A 12,989-nucleotide genomic window follows, 5' to 3' on the forward strand; every position below is an offset into this window, starting at 1 on the left:
TTATATTTATTATTATTATTTTAGCCCCACCACTTATTATTTATTTGATGTATTTATTTGTATTTTAATCCCGCAGCTACGAATAGGCTCATATTGTCATCAATATTGTCCTCCTCAGTAGTGATTTGCCACTTGAGCGAAATGCTATCGCGTCTCAGAGTTAGGAAGCAGATTGACAGACTTTTCTCTTGATTCGAGGTGTTGCGCGAGAGAGGTTAGGTGGGTTGCGTTTTAGTCCTTCCTCGCTCCCGCGCTTGCTCGCTCTCAGTGAGTCAGTCTCATTGACTGGCTGCCCTTCATTGTGGGTGCAAGAGTGCATCAATATTCTTTGCGCTGTCTTTTTTTGTGATCATTTACTCCATATTTATAGGATATATATATTTCAATACAGCAAATCAAGAAAGAAGAACCAAAGACTGTAGATGTGAAGAAAGCTTTCTCTGCATCTCTACTTTGCAACAACAGCTAAGGTAAGTCCATTTTAGGTTGTTTTTATGCACTAGATTCATTGTCAGTCAATAGCATTTTAGTTTTGGGATGGCAATCCAAAATTTTATATTCAGAAACATTCTGATAAGAGTAGTATTTAAAAAAAAAATGCACATATTAAGAGATTTCAAATGCACTTCATGAAACTACATTTGTTTGTTTTGTTTTCCCAGACAGTAAAACAGAAAATGTGAATGAATGTGTCATGCCTCATTTATCAGATATGAAGAACTTCACTGTTATATCTTTGCATCACCATCACTCACTCAAAAAAAAAGATATTTTATACAGATGTACTACGTATGTGTCTATGTCGAAGCGTAAAAATGAAAGTCAGCGATGAAGAGCTCTGCCAATGCTGTCCGACGGATCGATGACTAACAAGCATTATTTCCTTTTAATTAGCCTATTGACCTCCTCCCTCCGCTTACCAATGCAATCTTGTCCAAAGATTAGCATCAACCTACTTTTATGCTCCATATTTTAAGACAGATCAGCTTGTAAAGATTTGAAAAGAGAAATAAATACCATCATCGGGTCGTATGAAATGAATGTGTCATAGTGGTGACAATATGGTAGCAAGGCTTTTCGTCCTGCTGCTCATGACTCTTTTCATGACCCCCCCCCACCGCCCGCCCGCCTCGTACCATCAAATGGCGCGGTGACAGAAACGAGCGGCCTTGACTGCTATTTGAAGTGAAAGACCTGTTGTTCATGTCCTGCGGAGAGCTGACCAAAAGCATTACAGGCAATGAAATGTCAACGCTCTCAGATGAACTCCAGGTGGAGAAGAACTTTTGCACCTCTTCTCTCCGTCGTCCATGTGCTTTTCTTTGGGGGTGGGGTTTCACACCAGCTATGCTCAGTCATCACTTCTCATTGCCCTCCAGCAGCTAGCACTCCTTTTCCTATTTGCTATCAACTGGATTTATGTTGTGCTTCTTCCCAGGCAACCATGGACACCCTCCTCAAAGAAGACTTTGATATGAGCGCCAACACCAGCCACCAAGACCTACTGTCAGAGAACAAAAGTCTCGGCCTGGACCAAAGTGACCCGTTGGACATGTTTACTGGCATGGAGCTTCTGCTTCGTTTCAAACTTCTCTTCATGCCTCTCTATTGCCTGGTGGTGGTCATAGCTGGCGTGGGCAACTCTTTCCTTTTGTCTTGCATCCTGATGGATAAGAAACTCCATAACGCCACCAACTTTTTCATCGGTAACTTGGCCGCTGGTGACCTGCTGATGTGTCTGAGCTGCGTGCCGTTGACCATGTCCTACGCCTTCGACAGCCACGGCTGGGCTTTCGGGAGAGCGCTGTGTCACTTGGTGCCACTGGTGCAATGCGCCACCGTGTTTGCGTCGGTGCTCTCCCTCACTGCCATCGCCGTCGACCGATACGTTGTGCTAGGTAAGGAGAGTTACTGCCTTGTCTTCCTATTGGCTGCACAGCCTCTTCTAATTAGCGTAAGACAGCCAATCCCAAATCCGCGTTGTTTGGAGGGTTTGTGCTCTTAAAAGGAGATAATAATGTTTCATTTTTAACACCCGTTTTCAAAACTACAACATCTGGTTCATGAAGCAAATTTGAAGCTTCGTTTTCCCCATCGCTATAAAAATACAAGAACCAATAGCATATATTAGCCATTTTAGGATTTCTTTTAAAACCAGTGCCAATCCTGATATTTACTCAAATTACTAGTGGAAAAAAAAGGATTAAAAATTCATTTATAAAGATATTAATAAAATTGCTATTTTAACTTTTTTTAAAATGTAACTTTAATACAGAGACATGCCCATATATTGTGCTGATTGCTAAGCAACCAAAACAAGAAGTAGCCTGGTGCATTTGATGTCATGTGCATATGCTGAGCAATTGGTGATTTGATTTTTGTTTCATTCAGCTCACCCGGTCCGTCGGAGGATATCTTTGTGCGGTTGCAGTGCAGTGACCTCAGCCGTGTGGCTTCTATCTCTGGCCTTGGCCGCTCCTCCGTCCTTCTACACACGTTACTTGGACCTCCGGCCCAGCGGCATCGACCTGGTGGTTTGCGAAGAATTCTGGCCGGAAAACGGAAACCTTCGACTGCTGTACTCCTGCTTCATCCTAATCGCCTCCTACATGATCCCACTGTTGTCCGTGAGCGTCTCGTACTGTGCCATCAGCATCAGTCTGAAGCGCTACTCCGTGCCCGGGGAGCAGGGGAGCAGGAGGCGACACTGGAAGCAAAAGAGGAGACGGACCTTCTCGTTACTGGGGGCTTCAGTGCTGGCCTTTGCTCTGTGTTGGCTGCCTTTGCAGGTGAGATAAAGTACAAAAAGCCTTTCCATGAACTCGCTTCTAACCCCCCCTACGCTTCATATAGCCGATTTAAAGACATATTACCATGAACCTTTATGAACTCGCTTCCCCCCCTACGCTTCATATAGCCGATTTAGAGACATATTACGGCTATCAAATCCATCCACAGGATTAACTGTCCATTAAAGGATGGTCTTTCCTGTCAATGTTATTCGAGAAGCTCATCGTTCTCACCATTTAGATATTAAGTACACAATGAGCCATGCAAAAGAAATCATCAGTAGAAATGGCAAGGCAGCCATGTCTTCTTCAAGTGCAATTTGTGCCAAATGGGTTATGATAAGCACTCGGGGGGGGGGGATGGCTCAACTCCGATTTCCCCCAACTGCCGCTTTATACGGATGATCAGATTACAATGCCACGTAGTATCAACTGATCTCATCAACTCAACATATTTGGGTTTAACTTGATACATCTGAATAGTTAAGATGAACCCGTTGGTTGCTTCATTCTCCACAATTGTTCTTTAATAATACAAAGAATTATGATCAAGTGGACTCTTTAGTAGTTGAAAACATATCTGTCTCGTAAAATGATGATGTCATTTTCAGGTACTCAACCTGTTGTTGGACCTGGACCCGGACTGCGACATCATCGGCAAGCGCTACATTAACGTCTTGCAAGTGTGCTGTCATTTAGTGGCCATGAGCTCATCTTGCTACAACCCCTTCATCTACGCCTCGCTGCACAGCAAGGTACGCAAACACCTGAGAGGCTACCTGTGCCCCTGTCACAGACCAAGGATGGTGCAGAGATCCTTGTCCGGGATCTGATGGCCATCTTTGTCTGCACTCGTTCACCACAGAGCCATTTAGAATGGCCAAATCATCATCCTTTCTTGATTTTGTGGTTTATTACTTGTATTCATTTCTATTGCGCAAATGAATTGCCGCCAGGAAGGAGCAAGCACAATTTATTTGATGAGAAATACGACATTGCATGACCACACATGCCATGGCCCTGATTTGACTTTGCGGATTATTTCCCCGACATGCGGCTGGCTGGCGCCCAGGTCAAGTGGGATAGGTTCCAGCCATACGAGATCCAAAATGGATGGATTGACAGCTTGGAGTGAGGAGGTCTTGGGTCTGGATTGGAATTGTGGAAACGTGTTTAGACCAAACTACAGGCTACAGCTCAGCCACCATGCAAAATGAGAACAAACATTATAGGCAAGTGATGAATGAATGTAGTCATTATTTGTTGCTTATTTCTATTATGCAAGATGGCTGCGGGCAAAAATAATTGGGAGAAACTGGCATCAATGATGGTAATTAGTGTTTTGTTTACCACAAGCTGGGTAGCACATTGAGAGATGGGTAACATTGTGATTTGAATTCTAATCATGTTTGTGTGTCATACCAAAATCAACACGCCCCTGTTCAAATGCCCGACTCTGCCATCTGAAAAATGGAGGTTTGGAAACGATTTACATTTCCACAGGGGTGTGTAGACTTTTTCTATCCACTAAAATCTGTCATTATGTATGCTGCACAATTACACCGCATCTAAAGTCACGACACGTAACGTCAAGAGGGCAAATGCGGCCTCAACTTTGATGACCCCAGCAGGCGTGAATTTCACCTCTGCATCGGGGGCAGCCAAAGTTGCTCCGTTGCCTGGCAGCCGGGCCGCCTGGCCGCGGTTCTTATTGTCGCTAAGTGGACCTTGAGACTGCGTTTAGTGCTCTGCAAATTTGATTTACTTGTCATGTTGTTTCGCAGAAGACCTGCCTTAACATTTGTTTGTCACATTGAAGGTTCTTTTGTCGACGATTGTATGCTCAGGTTTGCTATATTTGATATTTTTACATTTCATTTTTCTTTCATCTCAATTTTATTGTAAAAAAAAGAATAAGAATCAAACGAAACCATTTTACACACGTTAAATATTTTTTTTAATTGAATAATTCCTTCATTCGTTATAAATATTACAATGGAAGAAAGAAAAATGACAGACAGTTTATGTATGTGTATTAGAAATAGCTATTTTCTTTTCTTATTTATTAATTTATCATTGAAATAATGTATTTATTGTGAATAAAAAACAATCAGTACATGTAACCATTTTACATAGACATTTAATAATTCTGTTACATTCATTGTAATTAATCAAATGAAAATGTTTTTTTATCACTATTTTATATAGGCATTTGAAGTATTTATTTTTAATCCCGGAATTACATGGCCAATTTGGGTTGACTGTCATGTATGTGTGTAATTGTAACCATACTTTTATGTAAAAAAAACACACAAAAAAATGTACACTTAACATCATCATTCCAGACTGTATATTAATTACTCTAATGCATGAATCTACTCAGCGTTATTTTTAGAACACTTTAAAATCAACTGCAGTTCTCAAAAAGTATGACTCATCCACCGTCATCATTATCAACTCCTGTGGTTTGAAAATGTGTACGTAGATGTACATTTGTCGAGTATTTCATCAGGCTTGCTTTTGTACAAAGAATTGATATTTTTTCACAGAAGCATAATTAGTCAATCCTTCCTATACGTGCAAATGTTCACATGCAGTAAATCTGTTGTACATGCAATAACAGTTGTAGACTTAGTTTGGTCAAGTATTTACAGTATACCGTATATCAATCTTGACACTTTCAAAAGTTTCAAAAGTGGACTGAACATTTACTGTATAAAATCAGCGGTCACTTGTTTTTACAATGTACTCCTAGCACTTATTATTCTACTCGAAAGGTGGATGAAAAAAAAATACGAATGATTGAAACCAAACAGTGTCAGGCCACATAAAGCTTCAATATATGACAAATAGTGTTGCGGCATTATTAAAGTGCTCATTTCTCAAATTGTCATTGTTTTGACTCAGAGACACATGACAGTACTGCTCTATTATTGTCTGTAAAAGTACAATCAAATAAATACGCCATCTTGACAAAGTTGTATGTTCTTCTTGTGTCACTATAATATGACATCATTCCATCCTTTGGTACTTGAGCTGATTTGCCATAACCTACTATAACGTTCCAAAATAAAAACAAGTATACTGATCAGTTAAATGTGTTTACCCCGCAGGCTATGTCTGATTCCATCAAAAATCTCAAAGCACTGTTCAAATTTCCACCTGTCCCAGAAAAAGTCGATCAATAATCAATAAAATACTTTTAGCATCACCCTGCATTGTGACTCAGTATTTATTGATGGAGTCATATTCCCACATTCAAGGCCAAAGCTGTTCAGTTTTTATGGACATTTGTGAAAGGGGGAAAGGGATTTGATTGGATTGTTTTCCTAAAGTCATTACTAATCTCCATATGTAAATGATACCACATGAATGATCAGAAAATGAAAAACATCAACACGACATGACTGATGATATTGTACTTACAGGGCTTGAGCTTCCCAACGCCAACCAAATGGGTGATCTTCATCATCTTTTGGAGTTGTTGATTAGGAAGACATAAGTTTGGGTGTGTCCTGAGCTCACCTGGCGATGGTGCCTTTGCTCACCTGTACCTCATCATCCCAGATGGCCTGACTTTAGGTTGACCTCCACCCATGTACTGAACTCAACCAAACACGCCTTCTTTTTTTAAACTGAAATACTTTACGACTAATTCACGTTACGCTTTTACCGTTTTTTTCCATGTATAATGTGCCCCCATGTATAATACGCACCCTAAAAATGGCATGTTGGTGCTGGAAAAAAGCCTGTACCCATGTATAATGCGCACCCCAGATTTTAGGACAATAAATTAGTTAAATTTTGCGCATTATACATGGTAAAAAACGGTAGTCAGAACAACATGTTCAAATACATAACCATAGGTGGTGCTAGAGGGGGGGATGCCAGGGCCCCACCCACACACCAATATATGCTTGAACCCCCACAGGTCCTAGGCCAGATGTTTGACTTTAGGATATTTTTCCACATGTCCCCTGTAGGGAACACAATGAATGTTTGTCAGCATTTTCTAAAGAATTTGGGGTGTTTGTAAGAAAACTATATTTTTGTTTTGCAGACCCCCTGAGATATATACTTGCACCCGCACGCAGCCACCAGAACAGGCCATGTTTCAAAGAATATTTGAGAACTATTTTCAGGATGAAAACCTCTTTGTTCAAAGAGTATGATATTTATTCTAAAAGGGGAGGATTGGTAACAAAAATGTTTGCTCAAAGTGAAAACAATTTGTAAATTTGGTATTTTACCAAGGAGCATGAAGTCAGTTCACATCATTTGCTTTTGTGGGTCACACCAAATGATGTGCTGAGCCGGATGTGGCCCCCGGCCGGGCCTAGGCTTTGACACCAGCATTGGGTTTGACACTTTGAGAGCCAGTGCTTTAGTAGGCTTTATTTGTTTTTCATCACAATTCGGGTTCCTTTTTTAACCCAGGAGCTTTAAGGGTGCAATTGTCAGTATTACATTTCTGTCCACACGCTGTGACCTTCCAGTTCCAAAGCCGGCTTGAGAATCCCTTTGATGGAGAACGGCTTCGTCAAACACTTTGGTGTGCGTGATCCTGCTCTTATCAGCCTCCTCATCGAAACTGAGCAGGGTACAAGGGAGGATGCGAGGGAACTGAACAAATAAGGCAATGTGTCACTTCCCCATTGTCTGGAGAAGAACACCAAAGAGCACTCTCATATGATTTGCTGATTCAACTTTGCCGCCTTTCGTTTGGAAGCAGTGCACTCGGTCATCTGTGTCCTTTTCCGCCTTTGCCAGCACACTTTGACGTCCTCTCGAATTCCGTTGCTGACCAGCACGTAGAGCACGGGGTCCACCACGCAGTTCAGGCTGGACAGGGCCAGCGTGCACGAGAAGGCAAAGTGCATCTTCTGCTCAAACTGGCAGTAGTCGTCGGGCCTGATGTAGAAGACCAGCGAGCGCGTGAGCAGCAGGATGTGGTACGGCGCGAAGCAGACGGAGAAGATCCCAATCACCCCGAAGGAGAGCAGGCGGACCTTGCGCTTGACCTGGGCGTTCAGGCCGGGACTCTGGCCCACCGTTGCCAGCACCCTCCAGTAGCTGATGGCCAGCACCAACAGGGGGAGCAAGAAGCCGGTGCCCACGCGGAGCAGGTTGAACAACGCCACGGGTCTCTCCATGGGGTAGGTCTCGTAACAGCGGTCGTCCCGTCCGTCGTGGGCGTCGGTGAGGTTGTCGTTGAACAGCACCATGACGTGGAGCAGCGTGACCGTCGCGTAGACGACGACGCACTGCGCCCAGGCGTAGCACGAGGTCCGCTGGGTTTTGGAGCGCAGTGGGAACGTGACCACCAGGCAGCGGTCCACAGAGATGCAGCACAGCAGGTAGATGCTGATGTACATGTTGGAGTAGTAGACAAACCCGGCCACGCTGCACGAATTGACGCCCAGCTTCCACTGGTGGTTCCAGTGGTAGTAGTTGATCCAGAGGGGCATGGTGAAGATGAAAAGCATATCGGAGAGCGACAAGCTGAGCAAGAAGATCCCCAGGACGTTCTGCCGGCGCACTTGTTGCAAAATGGGGCCCAGGGTGAGGATGTTGAAGAGCAAGCCCAAGATGAAGGCCAGGATGTAGACGCTCATCAGGAGGTCACTAATGACGCTGTCGCCGATTTTAACGCACACCGCTGTCAGGTTTTCCTCACTGCTCTTGTTCATTGCTGCTGGGGGAAATAAAAACAAAGTGAGGAGGCACACGAGACACAACAATTCATTCCTTTTCATACAAATCTATTTCTTTGGTCCCGATAATCTCCATATTAGTTTTCCAACTTCACAGCTTGACTTCCGCTTCTCGTTTCTGCCCTGACTCTCAGTCTGTTCATTGAGAACGTTGACTTGAAGGCTGACTAATCTTCCTAATGCTCATTTACATGAACTCCCAGAAAGAGAAAATATGTATTCAGAAGCGGTGCAAGAAGACGTAGGCTTGTTTGAGCAAAGCACATTAAGGACCACGGCGAACTAAATGAACCAATCACTGATTGGACTCACTGATGAACGCGAGAGATGCACGGCCAGAGAATCAAGAAGCTGTTCTGCAAACTCTACCCATATGTTCATTTGGGCCACTTCCTGTGCAAAATAAGGAATTACAAAGTGGAAAGCCGTCTGCAAGCAGAACTAAATAGCACCAGCACATTGACTCTACGTTCGGGACGATCCATGGCGCCTTGAGATCCAAGTTTGATTCATTCCGAGCAATCATTTTCTCCCTGTTGAAATGATCTCGATACTACCGTTAGATGGTTTGTCTACATGCATTGCTGCAACGCTTGTAAATATGTATCTCTTACTTACAGCCTCAAACATGCTAATCATCACCGATGTGAGCATTAACCTTAAGCTAGTTGCATCTTAAAGCGCAAGTCGCAGATGACCTATGTCACATTCCGGCCACAATCCACCATTTTGTATCACGTTCGTACCGTCGAGCGTGGACTTGTGCCTCACCGCTCACTTCCTAGTTCTCAACCAATCACAAGCCACTTCCTCATTCGAACGCGCAAATATATGTCAGGAGTGTCAAACTCATTTTTATTGGGGGGTGTATGGTCGTCATCGTTTTTTTGGGTGGGCCATAAAGTAATGTATGTAACACCTCATATTATATACAGTATAAGCTTTTAAAACAAACCGATGAATAACTCGTTTTCAAATCAGAGACTAGTAAAATCTGTTCAAATAAAAAGATCTTTTGTCGATGATTTGCAATGTTCCTATTGACACATAAATTCAATGTGCAACTTGTCTTGGTGGGCCACCTAAGATGATGTGACGGGCCGTATCTGGCCCCTGGGCCTTGAGTTTGACGCATGTGCAAGAAGTGCTATCGCAAACCATCGCATTCTTTACCATTTGGAATTTCTTTGACTGTTAATATTAATTGTGATATGTGTTATATTAAGGTTGCTATTTTTTTTTTTTTTAGATGAAGATGGCCAAGTTAAACATAGATCAGAACATTTTTCTGTATTGAATTATCTACGCCTGCTGGAGATGTGTTGTTAGAGCCAGGAAGCACGTAATGCCATTAAGGGCCACGCCAGAGATGCTCTGTCCAATTCAAACTCAATAACGGAGAAGCCATTTCAGTCAGGCCATCTTCCAGCCAATGCGAAGAGAAACCTTTGTCTGTGTGTGCGTGCGTGAAGGCGTGCTGCCAAAACTGTTCTTATAGGATGAGTAAGTGGCTGGAAAGTTTTGCAGACAAATGATGTCTAAAATTATTCTGTGTTCTCATCCTATCTGGTTGCCTTTTTTCAAGAGGGCGGGGGCATTCTGTGGAAGAACATATTTCCTTTTCTGGCTATGGACATATTTCAAGTTTTGCTAGTGTGGAATGGTGTTTGTAAGCTTTTTAGTACATTTAAGGTCTGCTTTGCTTGACTTCTTGTGCATATGAGCCAACTATGTGTGTGTTTATGTCGTAAACGCAAGTAAGGCAGCTTGTTATTTCCAAGCCTGCAATTTCCATCTCTTGGACCTCCATTTAGATTTACATGTGTGACATTTGTGTGTCAACAATGCATTACGGTAAACACGAATGTTCATGTTGGATACATACAAATGAACTGAAAAGAAACAAATGACAAGAATCAAGTCATCGGGAAAATAAAGAATATTTTTTCACATAGTAAATGTTACGATAGGACACTAAGTTGTAAAAAAAAAGTCAGCATGGGTTAAGGAAAACATTGTGAATCCTGAGAATTGGACATTACTTAGGCAGAGAAAAAATAAGTTATAATGTTATGAAAATAGTCATAGTGTTTCAAGAAAAATTATTTCATAGAAATAAAGTTATACAAAAAAGGTCAGAATAAAACCAGAGCCTTCAGAGTACACAGGTTGTGTTATTACGCAGAAGAAATGTAAATACAATCAAGAAATGATTCTTATTGCTTCATGAATAAAAATGTTGAAAAAGTCACAATGACTTTCAGTGCTTACCTGCTGATGTTTATCTGTCCACACGTCTTCACTGTAAAGGAGTGAAAAGTCAAAGTCCAAGGGGCGGTGCACGGAAAAGAGTGGGAAGAAGTTCCAGGCGCAAACGTCCCTCATGCCGATTGGGATCTGCCTTTCATAAGCTTTTGTCTCTCATCTCTTCATGGAAGATGCTTTGAAATGTCAGCGAGGAGTGTGTAGAGGTGGGAGTGCGAAAATATGGGACAGCCCCGTCTGCTTCTTTGCAAACGTGTAGAGGGGAGGAAATGCTGTTTGGGGTTGTTGTGGTGGGGGCGGGGCGGGGGGATGATACCAGACTGCAACAGATGTCAGCCACATTTAACTTGGCCAGCAAGATGTGACATCTGATCACACGTTGTGTTTCTTCACACTGGTGGCTTCTTCTTGTTAAGTCTAACACAACTTTATGATCACTACTTTCTAATGAGATCCAATATTGAATTTTCCTATCTTTTCTTTTAACGCCGGGCGGGTGTACTTCTGGTGTATGACTCACTAGTTCAGCAAGAGTTCAAGGTGAGTATGCTAAAAGTGGTTCATAAATCAGTCAGCAAAAAAATGGGACCATTTTCTGACCTTCCCACAACCCCTGAGTAATAAAATCCATATGAGGAACATGTTTTGATTATCATTGTAATACACTGATTATTATATTGGATAAAAGTATTTTCTATTTCATCAATAATATATATTTTCCATAAGACGGGAGAAAATATTCCCCACCTTTCAATCAGCCATTTGATATCTTTACATTTAATATTGTGTTGTCATATATAATATTATATTAACCAGAATTTAAAAAAGTGTAAAAAAGATTTCTGTGTGCGTGTCAGGTGAGAGCCTGCCTTGTGAATTCTCGTGTATTCACAACTGCCATGGTTCTTATAAACAAGACAAACAAAAAAAATGTGTTCTGGTAAGCCTAGCCAGCGTTGAAGTTATGCTTTAAACTGTTATTTAAAAAAATCTGCATTAAATTTTTTCATCACTTGCCTTTTCTTTCCTTAGTAGCTTGTTATATGAGAATTAAAAAAAGATGACACATTCTGAGATGTTTTGATTAAAAAAAGTAATCATTAAAATGCACTACTATAATCATAAAAATTCAAAATATTTTTTTTATGTCACACTTTTTTGAAAAGGAAAACAAGTGAGACTTTATGTTTGGAAAAGGCAAAATAATAATGAAGACATAACTGGTTGACGAATGAGCCAATCGAACAAAAGATGTCATTTATGTGCTATTAACTTGCTGATTGTTGCAAGCAAACCGCAGTGGGCTGATTGCTCATTTTAAATACATAATGCAAAAAAAAAAGCTTTCCACAAAGCGCTTTTCAAGTTCCTAAGGGCGATGTGGGTATTTTTAAAATGACCCTGCTTGATTGACGATTCACTTTCCTTTACCCCCTGATGTTCAAACAGGCTGTTGCTTTTTCAGCACCACTCAACACAAAGTCTTTTGAACCTAATTACAACATTTTGTAACAACATTTTCTGAAGGGCGCGTGAGCAATAATTATACTTGGAGGAGTCGATTTACCACTTGTTAAATAACAACGCAAAACACAAATATTACAGTACACCACCATATTTATAAGGTGTGTTTATTTGAACCAAGAACCATGTCGATTGTTGAGCAATAAGGACAAATCCATTGCTGGGTTAGTTGGTTTCTTTGAATGAATTGAACTAATTAATTCCATGTAATTAATTAATTTAATTAACAACTCCAGTGATTTTTTTTAGATGGCCCAAATAAAGAAATAATCCATCGAGCATCAAATGACAGCTGTTGCTTTCTGTAGGCGTAAAAAACAGGATCACGCAGCAAAAAATGATGTGCTGCATTTTACCTGGTGAAAAGAAAAATGATAAAAGAAAAAAAAGTAGTATGGCACAGCAAAAATGTTGTGCTGCATTTTAGCTGGTGAAAAAAAAAAAAGTAATTCGATGTTACAGACTTGAACTGAAGATAAATTATAATCAATAAATTAAGCTTTGGACGGGGGCAGTGCTGCATGGTATTGTATGAAAGGTTTGCGGCTTTTTTTTTTTCTTCTCTCCTGGAGTTAGAGAGTGTGTGCCGCCTTGAAGCACTTTGAAAACTCATTAGGGTTGAGTGCAGCAACAAAGTCAGCAGCTGCCAGCCGCAGCCTTTTAGTCCTTTTAATGGCAGGAAATGGCTCCAATGATT

General features: G+C 41.4%; 2 protein-coding genes across 5 annotated transcripts; one reads left to right on the forward strand and one right to left on the reverse strand.

The window, feature by feature from the left end:
* Positions 1-1,444: 1,444 nt before the first annotated feature.
* On the forward strand, positions 1,445-3,622 carry si:dkey-202l22.3 (7 transmembrane receptor domain-containing protein). Its single transcript, XM_061281760.1, has 3 exons — positions 1,445-1,898; positions 2,392-2,789; positions 3,401-3,622. The coding sequence occupies exons 1-3, from the start codon at positions 1,445-1,447 to the stop codon at positions 3,620-3,622; spliced, it is 1,074 nt and encodes a 357-aa protein (XP_061137744.1).
* Positions 2,399-11,483, reverse strand: gpr184 (G protein-coupled receptor 184). 4 transcript variants are annotated; one of them, XR_009714773.1, is made up of 2 exons: positions 10,775-11,483; positions 2,399-2,707 (listed from the first exon to the last, which is right to left on the reverse strand). XR_009714773.1 is itself a non-coding variant. In XM_061281762.1 (2 exons), exon 2 carries the CDS (start codon positions 8,477-8,479, stop codon positions 7,475-7,477), a length of 1,005 nt encoding a protein of 334 aa, XP_061137746.1. In that variant the 5' UTR covers positions 8,480-8,484; positions 10,775-11,233; the 3' UTR covers positions 4,826-7,474. The 4 variants fall into 4 exon arrangements, 3 of the variants coding, with proteins under 3 accessions (XP_061137746.1, XP_061137745.1, XP_061137747.1); XM_061281762.1 differs by lacking the exon at positions 2,399-2,707 and adding an exon at positions 4,826-8,484 and having other exon boundaries at positions 10,775-11,233; XM_061281761.1 differs by lacking the exon at positions 2,399-2,707 and adding an exon at positions 4,826-8,481 and having other exon boundaries at positions 10,775-11,228.
* Between the last annotated feature and the right edge of the window lie 1,506 nt (positions 11,484-12,989).

Source organism: Syngnathus typhle, linkage group LG6 (genome assembly GCF_033458585.1).
Source record: "Syngnathus typhle isolate RoL2023-S1 ecotype Sweden linkage group LG6, RoL_Styp_1.0, whole genome shotgun sequence".
Taxonomy (NCBI): domain Eukaryota; kingdom Metazoa; phylum Chordata; class Actinopteri; order Syngnathiformes; family Syngnathidae; genus Syngnathus; species Syngnathus typhle.

Excerpts from the sequence above, each read along its gene's own strand:
- gpr184 (XM_061281762.1), bottom strand. The coding sequence starts at position 8,479 with ATGAACAAGAGCAGTGAGGAAAACCTGACAGCGGTGTGCGTTAAAATC.
- si:dkey-202l22.3 (XM_061281760.1), top strand. The coding sequence starts at position 1,445 with ATGGACACCCTCCTCAAAGAAGACTTTGATATGAGCGCCAACACCAGC. Across the intron at positions 1,899-2,391 it reads CGACCGATACGTTGTGCTAG|CTCACCCGGTCCGTCGGAGG; the intron begins GTAAGGAGAGTT and ends TGTTTCATTCAG. Across the intron at positions 2,790-3,400 it reads TGTGTTGGCTGCCTTTGCAG|GTACTCAACCTGTTGTTGGA; the intron begins GTGAGATAAAGT and ends TGTCATTTTCAG.